General features: G+C 32.6%; 1 protein-coding gene across 1 annotated transcript in view; it reads right to left on the bottom strand.

The window, feature by feature from the left end:
- The window catches only part of NIPBL (NIPBL cohesin loading factor), a 159,922-nt gene that overhangs the window by 53,388 nt on the left and 79,612 nt on the right, over window positions 1-26,922 (bottom strand). The window contains 11 exon segments of the mRNA XM_032214687.1: window positions 375-430; window positions 432-457; window positions 550-621; window positions 2,458-2,500; window positions 2,502-2,659; window positions 3,654-3,836; window positions 5,437-6,930; window positions 17,342-17,974; window positions 23,731-23,824; window positions 24,771-24,928; window positions 26,276-26,427. Of these exon segments, the coding sequence (XP_032070578.1) occupies window positions 375-430; window positions 432-457; window positions 550-621; window positions 2,458-2,500; window positions 2,502-2,659; window positions 3,654-3,836; window positions 5,437-6,930; window positions 17,342-17,974; window positions 23,731-23,824; window positions 24,771-24,928; window positions 26,276-26,427 (3,069 nt within the window).

A 26,922-nucleotide genomic window follows, 5' to 3' on the forward strand; every position in this document is an offset into this window, starting at 1 on the left:
ACAACAACATTTAAGCAGCACTTAGATGTTGGGCAAGTGAAAAAATACTTTAGGAAATTTGCACTTTGTAACAAAATTCAATCATTCTAACATATCTTAAATAAGTGTCTGCGAGGCCTGAAACCATCTTATTGGGAGTCTTCAGGCTGTCACAGTGGTGGATGGACAAGCTGTGGGAACGGGGAAAACCCGGGGCTTTCAGATTCGGGTTTCTCCAGATATGCCAATATGACATTTCTAATAAATGTATGCCTTGAGGAACAACATATGTTTTAAAAAGTAAAAGTACATAGCTTAGTTTAAACCAGAAAATACCAATGTCATGGGAAGACATGTCAAGAGAATGTTATGCTTTAAAAATATTTACCAAATGCAGTAAATCCATGTCCTCCAAGTTGTCCAAAATATTTTCAACTGAAGCACTGAATCTTCTTGAATGTAGAAGAATCCATCATTTCTACAAAACCAGGCAATATAGTTTGAGTCATGAAGAACTAATTGCAATAATCAAAACGGAGACATGTCAAAAATATTAGAAAGCCAGAATACCTTCAGGAGTTAACTTTGGTTCATAAGCTTTCCTTTTCTTTTGCTTTTCTTTTTTCTTCATTTTTCTAGCCACTTTAAATTAAAAATATAAAGTTTATAAAATTAGATATTTAAAAGAAATGTTATTTTCTGTAGAGTATATTATAACTATACAAATGCTTTTTCAACAGTTGGTTTATAATATATCTAAAATAGTATAAAATACATTAAATATGTATTTATTTATAGTTGAAGAACAAGTCACAGAATTTAAAATACTGTACAGTACACCATTAATTCATGAATAATAGTACATACATATATTACAGGAAGAACTCCTTTAAGTTAACATTTCATTGAAAGCACCAATTTCTATAAGGTAAGACTATAAATAAAAATGTTTCTACTGCCCTCAAAACACCTGGGTATTGATAACACCGGTGTATAAATTTTGGGAAATTATCAACTTCCAAGATAAAATGTGTTAATTCTTACATATTTTGATTAGATGAATTAGAATACAGGTGATAAAGGTGCTGGTTGGCTGAAGTTTTCAAAATAGTTCACAATAAAGATTTATACAAAGGTGAGTATATTTGCTTAAAAGGGAGGAAGGTGTCTAATGATGATGATGCCCCATAACTTCTCAACAAAGTATGGCAGAATAATGAAAATGGTACCACACGAAAGAGTACAAAGCCTTCAAGTGAATGGCAACTGAACTTCTTGAAAATAGCAAAGCAAATGATTATGAAAAAACATGTGGAAAATTTGCTTAGGTCCTATAAAGCACTTGATGCAAACATGTTACTGAAAATTCCCTTCTTATGCTCGCATTTAGACTATTTCCCTTAGAACAGAGTGATGAGAATGGGAAGAGAGTCCTCCAGGAAGAGAGTCCTCCAGGACATCACAGACATGGAGAAAAGATACCAAGGGAAATGGAGTTGGTCCATACTTGTTGATTACTGTTGGAATCATCCCAGAGATGATCCTACTGCAATTCACAAGAGAAAAGCACAGTTTAAATACTGAATAAAGATGGAACCTCGTCGTTTAATCTGATGTTAGAGCTGGTCAATTTTTCATGCAAAAAGCATGAAAATGTTACATGAAAAACCAGTAAATGAATGGAAAGCTATGTTATTGGTATCAATAAAAATATAAATTTATAATGATTGGTGTGGCACCATTCTCATTGCTTTATCACATTTTGCAGAAAGGTTATGGAGCATAATCGCACATCCCCCTAATAATTTTGAATTATTTTGATGCAATTTTGACCTGAAGCTGTATCTTGAAAACAAGCCAATTAATAGTAAGGAGTTAATTTTCCTTTATTAGTGACCCAATTCTGGTAAAATTTAGCTACTTTCATATCTGAGGCTTTCTCCTTGTAATTTAATGTGTCTGAATCTCCTCATTACAGGTAAAATTTATCAGACTCAAGTTTGGTGATATTAGCTCTAATTACAGACTCAACCTCTTTGTTCAAGTAAATACATCCTAGATCTTCATGTGGAAGATTTAATTTAACCCATTTAATTTAATAAAAGGACGTTTATGTTTTATGATTACGTAAGCTACGTAAGCTGTCCAGGCTTACGTAATCATAAAACAGTAAAAAACATATGCCATAGACAGACTGGGCTAAAAGAACTGTAACAATAACACACACACACACACACACACCACACAATAAGGACCTCACAAACGTTAACTTCAGATCTGAAAACAAAGCCAGAACCTAAAGACTTTTTGGAATCCCAGGAGAGATGGCACTAACTGCATATCTGGGTGGATGCTGTTTCAGAGTGTGAAAGTCACAACAGAGAAGGCATACTTCCTTGGTCCCCAAAAACGGGAATGCTTGAGAGGAAACCTGGCGTGCACCCACTAGCAGATAAAAACAATTGGCAATCCTACTACCTTCACTAAGACTAGGAGGAGGAGAATAATCATCCACGTCTGAAATCTTCTGGACTTCGACCGCGGTATCGGCTGCTACCAGAACTCCTCCTTCCTTCATGATAATGGGCACTCCTTTTATGATCTCCAGAACGTCTGTCATGTTCTACATATTCCCAGGCTTTGTCATCATTTCGGTCTTTTCTATGTCTTTTCCGAGAAGCTAGAAATAACAACTGTTATCAGTGCAAAGGAGATCTACAAGGCTTCAGTTATGAGAAATTAAACATGCAAAGTTCTTTCCTGGCACAGCAGCACTTTTTGAGGAAAAAATTCAGAAATACCCATTTGTAAATCTTAAATGAAAAATTTAAAAATAGCTTCAATATTCAATATTTTAAAATTATCATTTCAGAGTTTATTACAAAATGCCTGTTCATTTTTTATGGTTTGTTTAGTTATTAAAATGTTTTCTTCCCAGTTCTAATTTCAGTTACTTAAACCTTTGTAATAAATCTCACAGGAAATTATTATTTTCCATAAAGGAAACCCTATAACTTCATTTTATAATTTTGCTGCTAGAACCAGTTCATTGTAAATAGCTTAGTTTTAAATAAATAATATAAGCAATATGCCATTGCATTTACAGATCACATGTTCATTTATTTTGTTAATTTGAAACCTTGTACCAATATCTATACAAAATTATTCATTAACATTTGCAGCCCTAGCTCAAATACTTTATATTCAATTTTGATTCTACATTTTCAAGTTCTCAGCCCTAGTGTTTTTCTTTTTGATGTATTCCAGTCACAGCACATAAACTTGACTCTAAAGCCTCCTGTCCCATTACACCTTTGTAGCCTCTTTCATTTGCCTTTAAAAAAAAGTGAGATTATTGACTATTACTTAACTAAATTACATATGCTTTTACACAGTGTAGAAAACTATTTATCAGATTACTTAATAAACATTATAGCTTGCTGGGTTTAATATTCCCATTAACATAAAGTGTCTGTGAGTGAGTGAGTGAGTGAGTGAGTGAGTGAGTGAGTGAGTGGTTGTGGATGTGTGTGCATGTATTGCAGCAGTCTATCCTGGTCTCATCCGTGTAAACTGCTTTAATCAAATTAGCAATATTGACTTTCAAATTGCTAGAAAACATATTACTAAATACATGTATTACCATTATCAAAATAAATCACCATTCTACTTACTTTCAAAGGCCTCTTCACTTTCATTGTCTTCATCAGAACTAATTTCAGCATATTTTGGTTTTTCATTTACTGTGCTACGCTTACGTTTATTCATTTTCACTCGTTCACAAAGTGGCATGGTGGATTCAATTTCTGCTAGTAGTTCTGGAGGTAATTCCTTTAACACTGACTGATCTATGCTACCTATTAAGCAAGAGTATGTAAGTGAATATAAATTCAAATATTGTTAAAACCTACAAGACAAATTAACATTTTATACTGCTTTTCACATCAAACCCCCAAGCCAATTTATAAATTATTAATAATGGTATAGTAACTTAAAAACACACAGTATTATCTGTTTCTATTTATTAAAAATGGAAAGTAAATGTAAACATGACAAGAACTCTGTTGTAAAAAGAGTCTAAAATGTTTCTATCTCTCTCAGAACGTATCTAGTTTACATTTATTTTAAGAATTATATGAAAATAGAAGATAAAATGCCATCTAAAATAAATCTGAAAAATTCAATTGTGGAATATAATGGCTGAATGTTAGAAATGAGATATTTAATTCTAGTGGTCATGAGAAATAAAAGTGGTAATATTAGCAGACTACCTTTTCTTCATTTACCTAATTTTTATATTTATTTCTGATTATTTTTTTAAATTCACATCTTTAGATAGAATAGCTATTATGAAAGTCATGGTAAGCATTTATAAAAAATTAAATTAAAGAAGATACAAAGCCAATAAAAAGAAAAAAAATGATTACATGATTAACTAAAATGATTAGTTTCAAAGGTAAGACAAAATGTAAATTGTTCACCTGAGACCCTTCTGACTGATGTTTTAAGGAGTGGTGGATATTTTTGAGTGCAACTACCTTGTCAACATTATAACTTTGTTATCTACATAGGGTCTTTATGCCTAATTCACTCTGGTAAACACAAAGACATTTTGTATATGTTTGTTTTGCTGTGGCACATTACATTGTTTTGCTTCCTATAGAAAGCTTAGACATGACAATGATTCAGGATCTCATTTTAAATTCTAATTTGTTCTAAGAGAAAATATGCAGCTGAATTGTTTCCTCCCAGGAGTGGTTTGCAAGGTTCTGGCATTTGTTGTTCAGGAACAATAAACTGGAACTGAACTTCCCCAAAAATTTGTGTTGAAGCAACGTAGAGCTATCTCTTCCACTTTATATACAAAATAAGCTGCTCACATTATTTAATATGCCTTTCATTCAAACTTTGGCATAGTTTGAGTGCCTGAATTTCTGCTGGTTGAACAAAACAAAGCAGGAACAATCCAGTAGCATGAACCAAATGCTTTCTCATTGACAATAAACAGCAATTTCCACAACACTGTCTTTTTGTATGAATGTAGCAACTTTTAATATTTTAACCATTATGAAAATGGAGTGGGCCAAATGCAAGCTGGAAATCTTGATTATTAAGAGATCAAATTATTCCACCAAAAACTAGAGTCATTGAATTAAAATGAACCATTTGGACCACTGAATTCAACTCTCAGTTCAGTATAGGAATCCAAATGAAACAGCTTCAATGAGCAGCTATCTAGATACTACTTCACTAGATTCACAGAACTAGATTTCATAACTAACAACAATAATCATCATTTTTTCATGGAAATATGAATTAAAAATCAAAATAAGTTGAATCAACTAATATTTTTACAATTTATTTTCAAGTAATTAATAACTTAATTGTCAAGGATGGAACTTTTTACAGTCAAACTCATCAAGACATTAAGCGTAGGATAAAATGTTGCACTCTTACCTTTACTTGATTTGGATGACTTGTTTTTATTAGATCTGAAACAAGAGCTTCTTGATTTGTCTTCTCTATCCTTAATAAATTTTTGTACATCATCCAAAGAAAGCTTTTGCAGAACAACTACTGGTTTAGCTCCTTTATTTAGATCTTCTACTAGCCCAATCTTCTCAACCTTATTCTTCGGTTCACCTTTAAATTCTGATTTCCTTACTTCGTGCATGACATTGCCATCCTTATCACGTTTTATTTTTGGAATGATAAAATGTTTTAAAGCCCCAGATCTTCCCCCCAACAAATAACTGGGAAACTCAGTTTTACTATCTCCATGTGCTTTACTACTATCCATTTTGCTTTTATTACCATCTGTCCTCCGATCATCCTTACTGTTCTGTGATTTAAAACTTGGTCTATCAGTTCTTAATTTACTTTCCTGTTTAATACGAGGACTGTCCGGTCTTGATCTCTGATCTCCAGATGACAGCTTATCCCGGGACTCACCAGACTCATGTCTGTGTTTCCTGTCTAGTCTCTCTGCTTTTGTGTTATCAGTTCTAATGATATGTTTAGAATCATGTTCGCTTTTACTTGAAGATCGCAAATATTCTGGTCTTCGTAACTTTGATGGATCTCCTCTATATCGTTCTGATTCACCTCTATCCTCAGTTTTTTGTTTAAGGCCATCATGATCCCGTCTTACAGAATCAGAAATTGAACGCCCATCAGTCCTCTGTTTTAATGAGTCAGACTTTTCAGATTTCACCCTGGATGGATCAGATTTAATGTCCATTTTATGTTTAGATACATCGAGCTTCTTTTCCAATGAAGATTTATTAGAATCACGCCTGTTTTCATGTCTGTGTTTAGGGGTTTCTGGCCTGCCTTCATTCTTCTGCTTTGGGGTTTCTGGTCTGCCTTCATTTTTCTGTTTTGGAGTATCTGGCCTCACTTCATTTTTTTGTTTTGGAGTCTCAGGTCTTTGTCTTGCTTCCTGCTTGCCATTATTTTGCTTGCCCTCATTTTGTTTCACATCCACCTGTCTGTTTTCATGTTTGCTTTCATGTTTGACTTCTGCTTGCTTGCTTTCACAGTGTTTAATTTCTATCCGTTTACCCTCATTTTGTTGTATTCCTGTTTGTTTGTTCTCATTATGTTGTACTTCCATTTTTATACCTTCAGAATCTGACTTTTTCCTTAGAGTTTCAGGGAAGTTTTCAGTTTTTAGTTTTAGTACTCCAATTACATCATCTTGGGCAATGAATAGAGAACCATCATTACACTGTTTTATCTCTTCAGGCTTTTTGATAATGTCCAAGTCCTGAGTTAGAACTGCCTGAGAGTCCGCCCGTCCGGCTTGCTGTAGATCGATACTAACCATCAAGGCTGGTCGTGACCCATTTCCTGCAGAATTTGTGTCCTGAGAAGCTGGTTTATTTCCTCCTGTAGCACCTCCAGCCTCCTGTGGAAAGGAATCTTGTTTTCGTTTCTTTAAAGGCTTATCTGCAGATCAAAGAAAAAAATGTTAAAAGGTGCTTATCATTTTATGATAAGAACACTTTATGTAGACACGTGAAAACATATGTATTTTAATATGTTCATACACAATTATATACTTTGATTGCTCTGGAACATTATTTGTTAACTATTTGCTAATTTCTTTGTAAACAATTTATACACATGGATAATTGTGGAAGAAACTGTAAAAGATACTTCAGTTATCATACTTCCTCAATTCTGAGTTTCACAAATCTATTCGAATGTATCAAGGAAACCAAAGAAGCAAGTTGCTTACATGTATCTTCAATAGTTGAGTGATCCCCTGACTATTCATTTATGAGTTTGGCATAACCAACCTCTTAGTTAAGATATTCTAGAATTGAAATCTTTAGGCACCAATTTGAGCTTCATGTTTTCTTCCAGTTCAGTGATGGCCAAGAGAGGAAATATTTGACCTTAAATATCAAGTCAATGAATAAGGATTGCAGCTTTTATAATGAACAGAGAATTATTTCAAGAACCAAAATATACAAAAGCAAATTGTTGTTAACCATGATTTTTGCAGATCATATGTATATATACATGGTGAACAGCAAGCCAATTTATACATCATAAAAAACTATTATTTCAAAGCAATGAACATACTCTTCCAGAGTGTGCACTAAGTATGCCCAAAGTTCTAGGCAGTCATAGAAAGGTAGATTAAACACACATCTTACAAATGCACACATATATCAGCAACAACAGATATTGTTGTGGCTCAAGTTGAATGTCAACACCACTTAGAAGATAGAGCAGACAAATGAACTCTAATGGAGAATAATGAGAGGTAGAATCAAATGTATGTTTGTTTGAACTTAAGGAAGTGGTGGATTACATTTATAGCAATTTTATATGCTTCGCTTAAAACTAAAGAAAAATATCATAGATCTGTAGGGAAAATAAGTGAAAACTTGATTGTTTCATACAATCAGCGCAAGACTCAGAAGGCTGGCGTGCCCAAAAACTCTAGTGTGTTTAAATCTGGATTATCTGCTTGTTGAATGCAGTCTTCTTTCACCAAGTGGAACAGAATCATTTTACTTGCTAATAATTAAGAGTTGCAGGAACAGATAAAATTCTTTTCTATTTCTGTAAAAAGACTTTGCCTAGAAAAATGCCCCCGCAATACAAAAGCATTAATTTTGGCTGTACTATAATGAGTTTCATCTGTGCTTTCTACATGTGCAAAAAATTCCTGAAAGATCTCAGTTCTTAAGAATGCTTAGAATGCAATTCAAAGAATCATTAGAGTAGGGTTCTTCCAGACAAAGAGAATGTCCTGGGGGGGGGGGGTGTTCCAAAGGGAAGCTACAGTATCTAATACAGACATAGATTGGTTCAATCCTGATGTGAAAAGCTGTATTGTCTACAATAGAATTTCATTGATATTTCTGTGCCAAATTTTTAATCTTTTAAACACACATCTATTTTAATATTATGATATGATTGCATCTGCTCAAAGATAAATTCAACTAGTAACTGCTAATTCTGGTTTATTGTTCTACAGATCAATGCACTAAGATGCAAATACACATTCTAACTGCTCTTGGGTTTGGCAATGATGAAATATTTGAAAAATCAAGATTTCAGAGATGCATGCAAAGGTTGGAAATCAAGTCTGTGCTATCATTTGGACTCACATCTGTTGCACTCAAACTGTTGTGATGAACTTGGTCCAGGATAAGGCATGAGCAGAGTCCACTTCAGCTCAAGGCTTGTCTTGGAGCAAGACCATGAGACTTTCTATCATATTCAGCATTACTCCAATGAAGTTGGTGATCTGAGTCAGATTTAAGGAAAACTTCTCTGCACTGAAACAGAGTCAGAGAGTAGCTCACCTGTGAAAAGTGATTTCAACATAGAGCAAGAGTTTGTAATGTGTAGAGAGGCCTCTAAAGACAGTTTTTATGTAATAGTATCTAATAATTGATACTTGGAAGTGAGCAACAGCTCCCATTTAATGAAGACATGCAGTAACATAGCAAATCTAAGGGGAATAATAGTGATTAGTAAGAGTTAAGGAGCATCACCAAGACATAGGCAAATGGAAATGGTGCTAAGAAAATAAGAGTTTTTCAGACCAACTAGAGTTTTCTTTTACAGCTGCCTTTTTTAAAACACTCTTGGCAAGGGAAGGATTTTTTTTCTTCTCCTTGCTTCTTTTTCATTTGGAAAAATGCATCAATCTTTAGATGAAGGAACACTGAGTCTTCAAGATTTGCTGATTGAAATTCAAAAGTTATCGGAAAGATCTGAGAAATTTGATAAGAAATTGGATAGACTGCTATTTCCTACAATAAAGGATGATGGAGTTCCAAAAAATAAAGAAATGAATGAGATGAAGAAGACAAGGGTAAGATAACAAATGAATTTAATGATGGAGCAAACTTGGGTGGAAATAGAAGAATATGGAAAAGTGAACTTGATATGCAGGAGTTCTATCCCTTTTTTCAAAAAACAGAGGGGGGGGAAGTGATGATGATAGAACTAAGAAGAGAAACTGCTTCAGAAATACGTTTAATCAAAGACATGCTAATATTAATACCAGTTCAAGGGCAACAAGGTCTTTTGAGAGATATTTCAAGCAAAAAAGTGCGGAGAGAAGTTTATAAAAACTTTATAAAGGAATTAGTAAAAAGATTGACACAACAACTGACAAAAGAGACAAGATTCTTTTTTACTGGAAAGATTCAGGTTGATAATGAACGTTGATGATAAAAAATTTAATTTGTGGTGATTAATAGTTAGTAACCTTAATACTTTATAGACTTTTCTTAGATTGTTTTTAAATGTTTATTCATTAAAAAGTAATACATTATGACAATAACAATGAAATAATAACTCAAATCAGTTAAAACAATTTGGATATAAATAGCAAATTGGGACCAGGGGGGGAAAAACTATGAATGTTATCAATAATTTTTTTTTAGATTTTGTTATAAAGAAGTAAATTTTTCTTCGGTCTAATGAGAGGAGAGGTGATATAAACAGTAAATAATCCTTAGTTACTTATAATAATAATAATAATGATAATAGTAATGAAATAATGATTATGACTAGTAAAAGCCATTTGGATATAAATTGCAAATTGGGACCTGGGGAAAAAAACCTTATAAAACTTATTAACAAATTCTTGTTTAGACTATGCATAAAAATGTAGGGTTTTTTTTTCTTCTTTTGGGTCGGATGAGAGAAGATGTGATATACATAATAAATAATTCTTAATTAGCTACAATAATAATCAAAGAAATGTTAACGGATAATGTTCAATGATATTTATATGTGTTGGCATTGGTAAAGGCAATTGTATAAAAGCTTTAAATTGTGAATTGGAGGGGGGAAAGGGGGGAAAATGCTTAGATATTTTATTAATTGAGTTTTCTTTTAGAATATGTTATGATGTAATGCTATAGAAGATTTGTTGAGATTGTCAATGAATGCCAGAGGGTGGTTGTGTTTTTGAATGCAAATGATATCAGATAAAAGCACGTTTAAATAATTTCAGTTAAATGAGAATGGCGGTGTATTGATAGTAAAATACTTGGATTTTTGATGTAAAATGTACTATTCAATGGGAAAGAAATATATGTAATAATTATGATAGAAATGCACAAAAACTGTTTGTAACCAATCAACACTCTTTCGACAGGATGTAATGAAGGATGATTCTTTTTTGTGTGTTTTTGTTTATTTAAAACAATAAAAAAAAAAATTTAAGAGTTTTTCAGACCAACAGCTGTTTACCAGACACTCAGAATGAGTACAATTGCTATCTGAAAATAAAACAATGATGCCTCTAGTCCAGAATTGGCTTCCATCTTCAGCTCTGATTCAACATGTAATACAAAAGGAAAAGTGTAAAAACTAGTAATTCTCAGTCCAATAGGGATTCAAGCTACTGATATGTAAATGATCCACTGCAGACTTCCTGTTGTTTACAAAAAGAGCCACCATCTTCTAGTCTACTATAACACTGTAAAAAAAAAGACTGGGGTTCTTGTACCATTAGTCTTTTCATCTTACTAAATCCTATTAAAGAAAACTTGTGTTTGAAAAAAGAGTAACTCAATTCAGGCAGCTCTGAAATTAATTGACAAAATCTATTATATTTTCCAAAAGGCCAAGCTGTAGCCCTTCTATAGCCTTTGAGACATGGACAATATACACTTTATCAAGAATGGATGCTGGGGCATTTGAAAGAAAGATTCCCATAAGCAGAAGAAATTTATCCTCTTTAGCATCTCTGTAAGACCTATAACGCATAAAAAGTATAGCATATCAAGTGATAAATTGATATAAAGATGGCACTTATGAATATATGTAAAAAAATTTAAAAAATAGATCCCTTAAAATTGAGCGAGACAATGATTTTTTTATCCTTAGGAAAAGCGTTGAGATGATATGTAATAGAATCATTGCTACCGGTAAATAAATAAAATTGATGGTTCAGAAGATAAGACCATTTTATATATTGTTATTAATTATTGCAGCCTACCTTTGCATTGCTTAGAAGAAATTCTTTTCATCTCATTCTAGCTAACTGTCCATTTGAATGTGCAAAGCCATACATGATACTTTAGAACAATTAAATAATCTAATTTTACTACAGCAATTCGTAATATGCTGAGCAATATGACTTGTTCCTTTGTCAGATGGGCATCTTAATTTCAAAAATGTTGACTCTGTTAACTTTAGAAAGCTTCTCCACAAATGTAGAGACATTCTTCCCATTGAAAATGCATATATTATTATTCTATGCATATCCAGTAAATCTGTTCTACAGGATGATAGCATAGTTATAAAATACATTTATTTATTTTTCATTTTGTCAATCAGTTATCTGTTTTTATAGACCAAGTGTGAATAAGCGAGGGAAGGGGTACTACAGAGTCCTGTTTTTGCAGAAATCCTTGGCCACTTGGAACACTAATACTCCTATCAAGACAAGTAGACCTTTAATTACAGCTGAAACATCAAGCCAACCTATAGCAGCTATTACTTTTCTGAGAGCAGGAAAATGTGTATCTGAGTAACTTTTCAGTGTAGGGTTACATCCTCTCTAAATGTGATACTGGGTTTTGATTAACCACTCCAATGGTGGGAAGGAAGATTTATCACAATTGGAGTCTGATTAATCTTCTTCCAAGTCAGAAGATGCTTAAAGAAAATTTTATTTTACTCAGAAGAAGGCAAAGCAAGAGGAAAAAGAAAAGAGGTAACAATGGCTGAAAGCATAGTAAATACAGCAATGGAATTGATAATGCTGCCAGAATTATTGGGATACCAAAGTAACTGACAGATTAATTTAACATTTAAAGTTAACAATGGTTGCAAAATTGATATTGATGTAGCGGTCTTTTGTTGAGACTTAAACACTACAAGGAACATATCTGTGTAGCTAGTATTGCCCCAATTTTAGCATCATTTTTCAGTGTATGAATTGGAGGAAGCAGGAAGGAAATAATAGGAGCTTAATATCTGAAGTTCTTCATACAAGTTGTGATATTAGTTTTGACACTGATAACTGTAGCATGGGTCTTCCAATATATTAATAATCAGAATGGGTGAAAATTATATATCCTATTAAGAGAGTATTATGCAACTTCTTTTGGCTTAGAGCAAATAAATAAATACTATAAATAGCACTTACTATTTATTGTTTCCATGAGAAAACACATTTTCAGTGGAAAAGCACTGAAAATTCAAAGACCATCTAGGTGTGGACAAAACATCAGGGTTACATGAAATTTTGGGCAGGGAATGGACAAATCTTGAATAGCTAAGTTTGAAATTGACAAATTGTTATGCTGGGGGATCCAGCTGGACAGAGATCAATGAATTGTGCAGCTACCAGAATCTAGTTTGATTAACAGCTCCTGAGTACAATGAAGTGGCCTGAATATATACCTGAAATAATGCCAAAAGATGGAAAGAGATCCCTGGCCTGTAACATCTTCCCAAAAAAGAGTGAAAAAAAGAAAAGAAGTGTATCAAGTATTTGTAGTCAAATGTTACCATCTATGAGATGAACCTTACCAAGGCAGAAAAGATACTGAGCATGGCAGATAATGACAGAACATTTCTCTCATGACAGTGTTCTAAACAAAGTCTAAAACAGATGATAAACATGGGTTCTAACTGCTCCCCTCCTCAAAAAAAAATACAAAGGGGAGAAGGAGAAACATATAGATTGGTACAAATGTATGACTAGAAATCTCCTCTAAAACTCTTCAAATAGGACTGAATGTTGCAAAGTTCATATTTCAACTCACTTCACACGAGATGAGTGGCGTATACATTTTATAATTAAATAATAATAAATATCCTTAATAAACTGAAACCTACCCATATGGATTTATTAACTTACTGTTGTGTTAAATAATACGTAATTAGTAGACGGCTGTGAATGTACAATTTTTGATAGGTTAAGCACTACCCAGTTATAAAATACTATCAGGATTAAGACAATCCCCCATATCATGTAGCCTGCTAGTTAATTAGCAAACTATTTGTTTTTGATTTTCCAGGAAGAAAGGTTTTATGCAAGACATTCTTACATTTTGTGGGAGTAGACCACAAGTTTGAGATATTTTAAATTTTATTTTTGCCCCCCCCCCAATCTGCATTTCAAAAGGTAAAAATGTACTAAATTATTAAAGTTTAGAATTAGATCTCTAAAGAGCCCACTACTAAAATATATTAGTTATCTAATTAAGAACATATAAAATCCTAGGAAACAAAGTTCTTCAAAATTTCTATATGACAAAAGCAAGACAGGTAACAGTGCACTTTAAATAAAAATAACAAATTCACTTTGACATATCGTTGAAATAACACCTAATGAGCATAATTTGGCTTATATGAAGCAGAAACTGGAAATTAAAATAGAAGAGTAGAATTTTTGATCTGCAGAAAGCCAATAGGTAACTCCAGCCACTGGCTCAATCCATGAAATAAAATATATGATATGAAAAACATCATCTGCTCATGCTCTCCAATGATCAGATTGTTCACAACCTTGAACAGCTTTTAACCTTGAACAGTTTCTAACCAATTAATAGATTTATAGAGATTAAATTCATTTCATAATTCACTAGCTACAGATGCTACAAATAAAATTTCATGTAGCCTTGTAACTATGCCACTGTAACAAAGCAAGTGATATTTTGTATACATTAAAGGTAGTCCTCGATTTACGACCATAATTGGGACCTGAATTTGCATTATTGATGTGGTTATTAAGTGAGACACACCAGATTTTATGATCTTTTTGGTAGATTTCTTAAGAGAATTATATGGGAATTAAGAGAATCTAGCTTCCTTCATCAATTTTGATGAAGATTATAAATGCCAAATGATAAGGCAATTATTGTAATACATGCTGGTTGCCATGCACCTGAATTTGACCATGTGACCGTGGGGATGCTGTGATTGTCTTAAGTGCAATGACAAGTCATAAATTTCTTTTTTCAATGCCATTTGTTAAATGAATGGTTGTAACTTGAGGAGCACCTGTACTGATGATCCAACTACTACCTTCTAAACAACCTTCTCTTGAAATGTGGGCCAGATATAAGTCTCAAATATACAATATCATTTACAGGTAGCCCTTGACATATGACCATAACTGGGACAAGAATTTCCATTGCTTAGTAAAATGGTTAAGTGAGTTACACCTGGCTACGACCTTTTTCGTCATGGTTGGTAAGCAAATCACTGCAGTTATAAAGTAAATCATGCAGTTGTTAAGTCAATTCAGTTGTCCCCCATTGATCTTGACAGCTGGGGCTCCCATGATCCTGGAATCTGCAACCATTATAAATATATGCCTATTGCCAAACACCCAAATTTTGGTCATGTAACCATGGACATGCTGCATTAATCATAACTGCCAAAACTGGTCATAAGGCACTTTTTTCAGTGCCATTATATCTTCAAATAGTTGCTAAACAAATGGTTATAAGTCAAAGACTACCTGCATAAGCTTTAATCATATTTTACATTTTCATGATGAATTTCAACCTATGTTTGGTATAACTTAGATATAAGTTATAGATATAATGTTATCTTGTTCCAAGTAAGAATTAAAATATTTAAATGTAATAAAATCTGTATGGCTCATGAAGAATGCCTAAGAATAGTCTAATTTTAACAATAAGATAAATACTGTTATTTCCAGATATGAATGTTCAAATATCATATAAATCCTTCAAAGGTTTCTAGTTCACATTTCTCAAATTATATCTTGATACTTTCACAAAACCTTGCTACAATCTCAGTATGTTCAGTTCAGCAGTATAACTAAGCCTCTTCCACGACAATTTAATCAATTTAGCAAGGTTTGTTCTGAATAAATCCATGTTGTCTACTAAGCTCTCTTCAAGTAAAAAAAAAAACTATACAGAATTTTTTAAAAAATCTATTATTAAAATATACTGTACTTTGAACAAGCAACAAAGTAAAGTTTTAGGATATAAATTACCAAGTCTGTATTTTTGTCATTTAGGCGAAGATGCAACACAGTATATTTCTAAAAAGAGGAGGATGAACCAAGTCTAGTAACATTTAATAATTAACTATGTATCTTTAAAGTAACTATTCAATCTAACTGAAAATGACTATTTAATGACAAGTACTTTGGTATACGGTTCTAGCATATAAAATAAGATTGACTATTTGAAACTTTTCTTCACATGTAAGGAGGAATTGAAATCATAATTATTGTTCAATTTAAGATTTCAGATATGGTATGTTCCTGTATCATCAATTTTGCAATTCAGTTGTTTGAATTAATTATGCAATGCATTGTCTTCTTTTCTGAAATTACCTGGAATTTTTGTGAATAATCTTCCTCTGATTTCCAACACTTAATAGTTTCATCAAAATGGGACTATTATATGATATGTTCCCAGGTTTGTAATGGTTCCAGATCATAGAGATATCTTTGTTTATTGTACTGCTATCTGGATTCTAGATCGTACTGATCAATTATTTGATCATGTTTTTTCTTCCATTCTCAACTATATTTAATATAAATTTATGGAATGTAAATCAAGAGTTCAAATATAAAATTATTAGTTTTCCCTTCACACTTTTTTTCTGTTATAAATAGATCTCACACTCTTCTGATCAGGATTGATTTAGGAAGCTTCATCTGCCACCTTTCTTCAGATAGAACTTATTTTGTTCCAGATTAGAGAAAACTATTTTACATAATGGTATACTGCAGGTGTTAATCAAGGACCAGTCATTTGGGGTTTTTTTCCTTCCTCCTGTCTTCATTCATTTTCAATTCATCTACAATTATTTTTTTGGAAGTCCTATTTTTCTTAATGCGCTTTTTAAATGTTTTAATATTTTCTCAAGAAGTATTTCTAAAACATCTTCCTTGAGGGGAAAAATACAATTTAAATCTCTCTGCATCCACAAGATCAATTGCAGAAGATGTTACTCTTCAAAAATCTGAGGTAATAAATCTATGGCAATTTCAATCCCTACATTCAAATACAATGAGATTTCTCAATAAACATGAGTGGAATTGCTCTACAATTCTGAAACTATAACAATTCCTACATTAAGAATTTGGAATTAGTCAATCATAATTCTAGTGTTGGTTTGACATAGATCTTTACAACATGTCTTTGCCCTGATTCATACACCACACTAAACCATAATATGGCTTTGCTTGATTCTAGTTTAGGATGCTGTGAAGGCAGTTTTGATGTAATCCTTGGTTTATGACTCTTTATTGACCGTCTGAAGTTACAACGGTGCTGAAAAAAGTGACTTATGATTGGTACACTTATGACCATCACGGCATCCCCATGGTCACATGATTGAGGTTTGGGTTCTTGGCAATTGACATACATTTATGGAAGTTGCAGTGTCCTGGGGCCACATGACTGCCATTTATGACCTTCCCAGCTTGCTTCCAGCAAGCAAATTGAATGGGGAAAGCCAGATTCACTGAATGACCATCTGATTCACTTAACCAGAGTGATTCATTTCATGACCGCAGGGAAAAAAAAGTTGTAAAACCGGGTTTGAGTCAGTTAACAATCACATTGCTTAGAAATGGAAATTCTGATCCCAATTGTATTCTTAAGTCCAGAACTGCCTGTATATGCTAAAGCACGCTTAGGTACTATAGCTTTTTGTGATTTAGGAATGTAGACTGTGAACAGATATGGTTTGAGCAACAGGCCATTTCTTTGTAACTGCCAGTATGTAATAAGAAATAATACTCTTCTACAATTATGATATTTTGAAACTACCTGCTGTGCATTGTCAAAAATGTATTCCTGCAGCAATTGTATAGTATCTTTCCACACCAAGGATATTCAACTATCTTTTAGACTACAAGCATTTTTACCTTTGTCTTGCACTTCTTTTGAAAACCGTTCCCTTTCAATAGCTGATTCCCGTTCTATCCGTTCAATTTCAGCCAATGCATCCAATTCTACTTCATCATATGGCGTAATAGTCCCGTGCTGTGAAACCTGTGGATGTGTCTGTACCAAAGGATTTTGAGGTTGTTTTGCAGAAACTGAAGTGTTCGGTTGTAAAACAGGCACTTGTTGCGCCTGGAGGAATGCTGTTTGTTCATGCTGCGGTAAACACTGAGCAGCATTTAGAGGCCTATTAATATCCTGTGGAGTAACTGGCGTTTTAGATGTCTGTCCTGGATACTGCACATTAAAAGAAATATCCCCTTCCGATGCATTACTGTTTTCCAAACCAGAAAGCATGTCATCTTGCTGGTCCATATCTGAAGATCTTATACGACTGAGTCTTAATGTAAGTTTAGTCGAGTCCTTGGATGGAGAACTAATAATATCATACATTGCAGCTTTTTCAGTCTGGTCTTTTTCATCCTTGACTAATTTCATTTTCTTTTGTTTCTTTTGCTTTCTTTCTGGAGAATCTAACAATATGTCTGGGGGAACATCTCTAGGTGATGAATAAGGTGGAGGTTGAGATGGAAGTATTAAAGGTGGTCTTGATCCTAGAACAATAATTTAGAAAAACTGAGTAGTTATGTAGATTCATATTTTCATGAGAGCACACACAATGTAATCACCTTTATTAACAATTCATATTAATACATATATATGTATTTACAAAATAAAAAATGAGTTCTGAAAATAACCACTACAACAAAATCTATGCCTACCAATCTGGCAATCCACATCTAGCAGAAAAGTCATTCTAAAAAAAAATGCAATACTTTTGATGTAATACATTCACATTTCAGTTCCGGATGTGAGCTATTAGAAACAAATATTAAACAAACATCAGCCAATGCAAGGTTAGCCCTGAAATGGTTAGTCACACACTATAATGATGAAAGCACAAATATAGACAATAAAACTCCATTACAATATACACACATAACATCAAACATAAAAAGCTTTCATATTTTATACACAGGAAAATATTTTTTAATGGCTAGCAGATTACGTGCCTTTGCTTTTTTTAGTGATTAACTGAAATCATTTGTACATACAAATTGTTGCAAATTTACATACTTGAGAGTAGTTGCCATAACATTATGTACATTATGTTATTGTTTATAAGCATCACATCCTCTCCAATGTTCAGACAATGTATTTCAAGGGAATAAGCAAAGTAGATTTCTTATCACATCTTTTAATAAAACAAATGCATTTCTTTTCTCTGACAAACTTTTACCTTATTTTTGTCTCAATAAAATACTGGGATATCATCCAGAATCCATTAAACAATTCAAGTGGGGATAAAATTCATAAATAAAATTTAAAAACAAACAATTATTCAAATGGTTATTTGTCAACTAAAATGTTTTGCTTTTTTAGTTAGGTCTTCCTGTTCTTCAGAAATAAGGTAGGAACAGATTGCTAATTTATATGATGCTGTTGTGTTTTCAACTAGCATCACAGATATGAAAATTTAAGATTGATTTAAAACATCATATTCTGTGAAGCAACTAGGAAGCACTACTTAATAATATTATGTGTGTATGTGTGTGTGTGTGTGTGTGTGTGTTGTATTTGTGCTGATAAATAAATAAAGGGAGACTATCAGCACAAATACAACACAAATGTAACAAAGGCAACAGTAAAAATATTGGGTTTCTGTCTGGATGGTCTCTTATGACAAGCCGATGGACAGAGAATGGAAGCAGTGAACTTCCTCCCATATTTGGGCATACCAGAGGTTGTGACTTTCCATATATACACTTGGAAAACAAAATCTAAATATAACACAGGTACGTATTTGTCACCTTCATTTTTATAGTTTAATATATAAGCAATTGTATAGTAGATTTCTTCCTTGTCCAAAGCAATCACACCAGCATATGATACGGAGTTCACAACACGTTTTCAGGATCCCAGATAAAGTACAAAATAAATTGTGAACAGTCTCTTATAAAAAGTATCATAAGAAACATTATGTACTCTTGAACTTTAAGCTGGAAGTTTCATTTTTTTTCATTTATTTTGCATTAAAAATGAATTACCTACAGAACACAGTATTAATTAGAATATTAGGTATTCTTTAAAGAATAAAAAAGAATATGCAATTTATGTTAACAGCACTAAAGCATTTGCATATGCATTCATCTCAATGGGAGATGGGAGAGGTAAGAATTCCTAATGAAAACTTTCTTGAAAATAAATTACACCACTAAGCAAATTGCATAAAAGGACTATGGAATTGCTCTTCTACATTTTTTCAAAACAAGCTTCTAATAAATCTTCTTTGAGTACAGTTATTCTGGACAAGATTTCAGTTACATTAACCATTTACTTCCAACTAACTTTGAGATATTACAAAATAGAAATCAGCAAAGGAAATACTGAACCTGAAGCTCTGATATATGCAATCTTTTGAAAAATATTTTGCAAATAAATACAACTAAAATATACAGGAAGACAAGCATACAGACTACAGCTCTATCTAGATTAAAAAACACATTTTTGCAAATATTTTATCAGGTAGCTTGATCTACCTGAAAATTTCCTTGATTGATTATCTTTAAAAAAGAACCCTACTGCGAATAAGAGGTCTTTTAATTATATCTGTTTTGCTTCTTAAGCCTTGAACAAGTGATTCATATGCAACTTGAATAAATAGCTCAGTTTGATTAGTATCAGCAATTTTCAGGTTGCTCTATTAGAATGTTCATCAAGAGATGCTTTGCTATTCCAATAGTAAATCTATTATTCCATTTTGTTACTTCTTTTCCCAACCAGGAGTTGGTGGATTAAACAAACACTAATTTATCTTTTCTTAATTGGATCCTTATAGCCTTTCCTTCCATTAAAATAAATGTTCAACTGTTTTTACAGGTGAGTCAATTTCACTCTAAAGCACAATACATTTATGTTTGATAACTTAGTATATATTTAGGAAATCCTAGAAAATACATTGTTCCAGATCATGAGCTGTCTTATTGCGTCTTAATTCTCCCCCCCCCGCCTTTAAATTCCCAAACCCAAATTCCTCCTTTTCACAAAAGTTATGTTTGTTTATTATAATTTAAAAATTTCAACATTCTTCATTTTTATTCACTAATACTATTCTTAGTTATTGAACTCCAGTCCATAGTTGATTTTTTAAATAAATTCACTAATAATTTTATCCAAAATAGAATGGTTTGTAGAAATCTATAAAGTTCAGCAATTCAGAGATTTCACAGCATGCAAATCTTAAAACACTTTTACAGGTTAATGAACTTCAAATCTATTCAAAGCCGTTACTTTAGGTTTGACAACAACAGGATCTAAAAGAAGGACATACAGTTGTAACATAATTAATTTGAATGCATAAATAAATAAATAATTTTATACTGAAATATTAGAACAAGGTAGTATTTTATAAATTAAACTTCACAAGTGAAACTGACAAATATTTAAAATTTGGCCTGATGCCGCATACTGTATATAATCAATTCAGTCTTTTAAGTATTAAATGTTCTCTTCTCCATTAAATAGAAACAAGTTGTAAGTTACAAACGAAAATTCAACATATTTACCCCCACAAACATTTTTATATCTTTATACATAATCTGCCCTCAATATTTTTCTCTCACTTCCTGGAAGAGGACAAAGGAAAATAAACTCAAATTTGAGAAACTGATCATATGATCATATTCTACTGTATAAATACTCGTGTTATTTTTTGGATTTATCAGTAATTAATCTACCATAATGTAGATTAATGTACCGTAATAGCTCTGTGACAATGATTATTAAAAGAGTAAATACTTACCTGTAGCAAGTTATCAAAATTTGTACCAGAATCTTGGACTTTTCTTAAAATCAAGAGGACTTTTAGAATGAATACACAAGTTCTAATACACAAAATCCTAATATACCAAAAATAACAAGCGTACACATTTCTGAGCAACAAAAGCATACTTCTGGTTTAACAAGATGGAGATAAATAGAATGGAAATGAATCATTTTTGAAGGCTCTAAGAAAAGATCAGTTACTATCCAAAAAGTAAATAGCCATCCTTTCTGAAATGATATTTCTTATAAAGTAAGTGCAGTACTAATGTTAGTTCTGGCATTTATTATAGAAAAGAATAAAAAAATCCAATGTGTCAAACAAAATCAGTATGCTTAAATAGAAAATTCACCAAAAAAATCACAAAAATGTCTATCATTCTATAACTAATTAAAATAATTAATTTAGTAGTGATTAATATAATTAAATCATCTCCACTAACATTTTAATACCAATGGTTAATAGGTATACAAATACCACACCCAAAAACATATTAAGGGACAAATACTTAGAATATAATTTAAGCTAAGAATTTGTTGAGCTATTGAATGTTTAAATATCATACTTTTTTAATTCATAAAAAATGATATAAAAATCTGAATGTTCTCTAAATATTTAATGAACACAATAAAGTAATCCAAGATTTTTTTATCTTCTATATAGCAGCCTAGTCGATGAACATTCTTTCAGACCACCCAAGAAGAGTTTTCTAGATGAAGTAGATGAATGATCAAGATAACTCCCCTTTTACTTTTTTCCTGTAATTACTATTGTCAGCTTAGCATGTACTAAAGTGAAAATCAAAGCCAAAGTGAATATGTGTATATTTTTAAATATGTATATAATTAATTCTCCAGTTGAAAATACCTTTCTTTTAAAGTAGAACTAGCTTGCACAATTGATTTTCCTCACAGGAATAACATGTTTATTTAGAGATCCATTTAGTTGGAAGGCTGACACAAGTCTTTACAAGTCATGCTATATTTGTTATCATCTGCTATTGTAATAAAGAAAATAAATATCTACTATTGTTAATAAAATTTAATTAGAAAGAATTAAGATAGCATTATGATATTAATTATTAATTCTTAAGATAAAAGTTTCATCCATAAAATCAACAACATCAGACGTCCATTTTTTTTAGAACAAGGATGGGCAATCTTCCAGTGATCAGGGGCATACAGTTTTTTTTAAAGATGTTTTTTGGTTTTTAAATACTACATTTGCTGAATAATAACATTACGACTTCAGAGAAAGGCAGAACAAAGATCTGCAGACTACCTGCTGAGGGGGTTGATTTGTATCTCTCTGTAACACCTATAAGTGATAGAACAGTTTGAAACTTTGAAAGGCAGTTGAATCAAATCATCCCTTTAAAATGATTCAGTGCTTCAAAACTTGAAAATTGCATATGTAAAGACAAACTTTTTATCAAATTAACTGTTCAAATCAAATAGACTCAATAGTCAAAGTAAACTGACTGTTCAGATTCTTAGTCAGGTCACATTGATTCATTAGATCAGGGCTGTCAAACTCTCGGCCCACGTGTCACGTGCTGTCCATGCCCACGCCCAGTTGAGTAAAGGGGGGGAAAGGTCCCGATACATCATGTGATGACACCATGATGATGTGAGTTTGACACCCCTCCATTAGATCATGAGTGTTCAATATTTCAGCTTGCCTGGGCTATACTGAGTGAAGAGGAACTGTCTTGGGCTGAATATAAAATATATAATATACTGAAGTTAATGATCAAATTATTTGAATAAGATTGTATGTGGTTCATCTACTTTGAGCAAGCAATTGGAACTATGATTTTAAACTGGAATTTTTTTCTTCACTTATACAATAATCCCCACTTCTAATATTGTTGTAGTATTCAACTATGTAAAGAACCAAAAATAGCCCACAAAGTAGCCTTTCAGAACCTCAATGTAAAATGAATGATTGGAATTACAAAACAATGGAAAAAGTATATTTTGCTAGTTTGTTCAAAATTATAAATATATTCAAATTTGAAATGGCACTGCAATTAAGAGTATGAAATTTTACTTTCTCTTATAGACAAAAGGGAATTTGCACCTTTATTTTCAAATATTTTAATTTTAAAAATTCCCATTTTTCAAAATTAATACTGAATTTAAATATTTGTAATAATTTTACATTTCAGAAGATCAATTCTTCTTAAATAACCAGATATTTATCTCTGTCAAGGATCGCTTATGGATCCAAATCCAAAAGGTGATGCCGACACTTAATTCTTAAGGAGATAAAAAGTGAATAGTGGTTAATTTCACTGCCATTTGACAATATCATATTTTGTTTTCTTTTGTATTGGCCCATCTAATATCTTTGTCATAGTCTTATCATGAGGGAGGGGCAATACCCTGCCCAAACAAGACTGCACATTCCTGAAAATATCAAGTATCTTCTTTATATGAATTTTTAGAAGAGTAAAACTAGAAGAATACAAAACTATAAAAGTACCTTTCGGAGTTCCATCACTTCCAGCAGGAGAACATACTGACTGTGGTGATCTCAAGGAAAATGATGTAGTGTTCCTTATTGAAGAATCACCATCCTATGATAATTAGAAATGAACAACTTTTAAAATTATTATTTAAACAATCATTTATAATATTTGTAAATATCTCAGCCGTACTTTATTTCAACTGTTGCTACTAAAATTAAGACTTTTCTAGGCAGCCATGAAACCTTCTGATAGATCTTTCTTGACAGGGATGGGAATGCTATTAAGGAGCTGTCCTTAATTCTTAGTAGATGATTCACAAGGCTGAAAACCATGTGAAGATCAGACCAATTGCTCTGTGGAGAGGTTTTTGGCAAAGCTAGCAATTTTAATCTAATGTAGAACTAGAAATACATATACATAAAAGAAAGGTTTTAAACAGCCAACTCATCTACCACTTGAGATACTTCAGTGAAAACAGAAAATATTAGCCCATATTATTTATATACACAGTTTACAGAATTTTGTGCATTTTTTCCTGCATTCCCTTTTGTATCATCCAAAGATTGAAACAGTTATTAGTGATAACTTAGGACTTTAGTAAGAAAAGTACCATGGAAAGATTTAAACGAAACTTTTTCATAGGACATTTGATGAGGCTTAACAAAATCAATTATAAGTTGCCTCACAATGAAAATAAAAGTGTGCATAAACATTCTGAACATGCACAGGGAAATTAGAATTCAGGTTATCATACAGTGGAATGTTTATGATTAAATAATATAGGAACACAGAAACATCAGACAAAGATTGATTATTTTGTTGGAATATAATGCTTAATAGGACAAATAGCAGCAGTGCTATTAGTCAACTAATTTATAAAATGGGACACAGAGCAAAAGCATAAAGATAAAACTGACCTTAAATTAATAATACAAGTACTAAAACAAAGACATAATTAATTCTGAAAATAATTCTTTCTTGTTTATAACACTTACCTAATGATTAACCTTATTAAGAGATAGAAAAACTAAAGGCTAACATAAATATCTCTTACTTCGCTGCTTATTCTGTGCACCATGTGTAGGTAGTCTTCACTAGAGCCATGCCTGGTGTTATCAGGATGGTGATTGGTTGAACTGCCCAACTGACTTGTAATCTTATTTTCGTGTATATTCCTCATCCCACCTGAAACAATAGGGCTGGATACTGAAGCTGAAAGTAAGATTATACAAACACATATATAAGCATTTTCTAACAGCTCTGCAAGCACATTACATATCTTGCATTAGACCTCACTGTTTTTTTACCTTACAGGCCTGTCTGATTTCCATTCTGAACAATTCAACTCTTTACATGACAATTCAACTCCTTATATGAAAGCCAGGTGAGATTTAACAACTGGTTCGCTTCACGCACGCAGTTTTCTAATGCTCACTGCGCATGTGCAATTTTGAGAATTGAGGGAGGGAAGGAGGAAGAGCAATACTTATGAAATTTGGGTAAATTACCCAAAAGTGGATAAAACTTGGGGACTACCCATGTCTTGCCCACTGCCTTGGCAAATTACATCACTGCTTCCCAAATTTTCTCCTTCATCACCCAAAATTGCTTATCAGAAAGTCTTATCACTTCAAGGACAAGCTCATAACTTTGCACTTTCTTTCAGCACTTTCATAGCTTTGAATAGTCACCGAATGAATAATTGTAACTCAAGGATTATCTGTATTATAAAAACAGTTTCATTGATCTTTATGTCATTTCAAGAAATCATCATTGGTAATTTCCTTGATTTTTATCTTAGAGTTTTTCAGATATATTTTAACACTGCAAACTTTAAGTCAGCTTAAACGTCTGTGTTGTGATGGGTAATGGTTTTGTGTATTGTTATCCAAAGTAAAACCACTTCTACCTTAAGCACAAGGTCAGCTTCAGCTAGTCACTCTCTCAGACCTAGCAAGACAACAGCAGGCCATTCCAAAAAGCAATCATCATGATCATCATCCAGTCTAAATTTCTAGCTGACAGTGCGACCAACTATGATATAATTAAAACCTGAAACAGCTTACATTCTGCAATTATTTTAACACCATCAAATAACATGTTTATCCTTGGGAAAAATTGATAGGTGGATAAAAATGCCAAATCTAGTCTAAACTTCTGGCTGACTGTGCGACCAACAATAATGTCAGCCATAATCTGAACATATCCTTTCCAACCCTGTAATAGAAATAGTACACTACATTGAAAGGAAACATCTGGGAAGGAAGAAATGGAAACAACTATCAGGTTAGACATCTTCATTGCCTAAGATGGAACAGTGAAAATTGTATTATTTTTGAGTCAGGATTCCCATTTTAATAATCTGCCATAGACTGCATGACAGCACTGAATAAGGTAGGTGCTAAAGTGAGCATAGCACATAATCTGTTACTTCTCTCACACAAACTCCAATTCTTTAACAATTGGCACTATTAAAAACTATTAACTTAATCAAGGAATTATTCCTTTAACCAAGTGCATATGGAACAATTTAGCATGTTCTGAAAATAAGAAAAATACCTTGTTGCATCTGTGGGTGAGGCGTGTAACTTGGAGGATGTGAATATGGCAAATATCCTGCAGGGCTCTGAGGAGCATATGGACTAGGCACTGGACTGTTTTGTGGTGCCATGAATCTATTACCAGAACTTGACTGTGGTGGCACAAATCGACTGCAAATAAAATCCAAAGAAATACTGTAAGAGCACCAATATAAACATAATGTCTCCCTAATTATTTAATTACTGTATTACTTTTTTATTTATTACATTTCCACACTGGCCAACTCACCTAAGTGACTCTGGGCAGTTTATAACAAAATAATATAAGCAGATGAATAAAAATTAGATTAAAGACAGTGTTAAGAACAAAATTAAAACTTATAAAAGTGGAATTTAAAACTTCAAAAAGGTAAAAAGTTGATAAGGCAGATGGAGTACCCACAAGTCACCAAGCATTTCCTGAGTTACATCATACTTAGACCTCCTTGTTGATGGGAAGAGTCATGTCTTTACACTCTTCCAGAAAACCTGAAGAGTAAATGCTGGCCTCATCTCTGAGGATAAAATATTTCAGAGCAAGGGCAATAGCAGAGAAGGTCCTTCTTCTAGATCCTGCCAGTTGAAATACTTCAATGAAATACAGAGCACGCTTTCCCTGCTTGACCC

The sequence above is a fragment of the Thamnophis elegans genome, chromosome 3 (genome assembly GCF_009769535.1).
Source record: "Thamnophis elegans isolate rThaEle1 chromosome 3, rThaEle1.pri, whole genome shotgun sequence".
NCBI classification, from domain to species: Eukaryota; Metazoa; Chordata; class Lepidosauria; order Squamata; family Colubridae; genus Thamnophis; species Thamnophis elegans.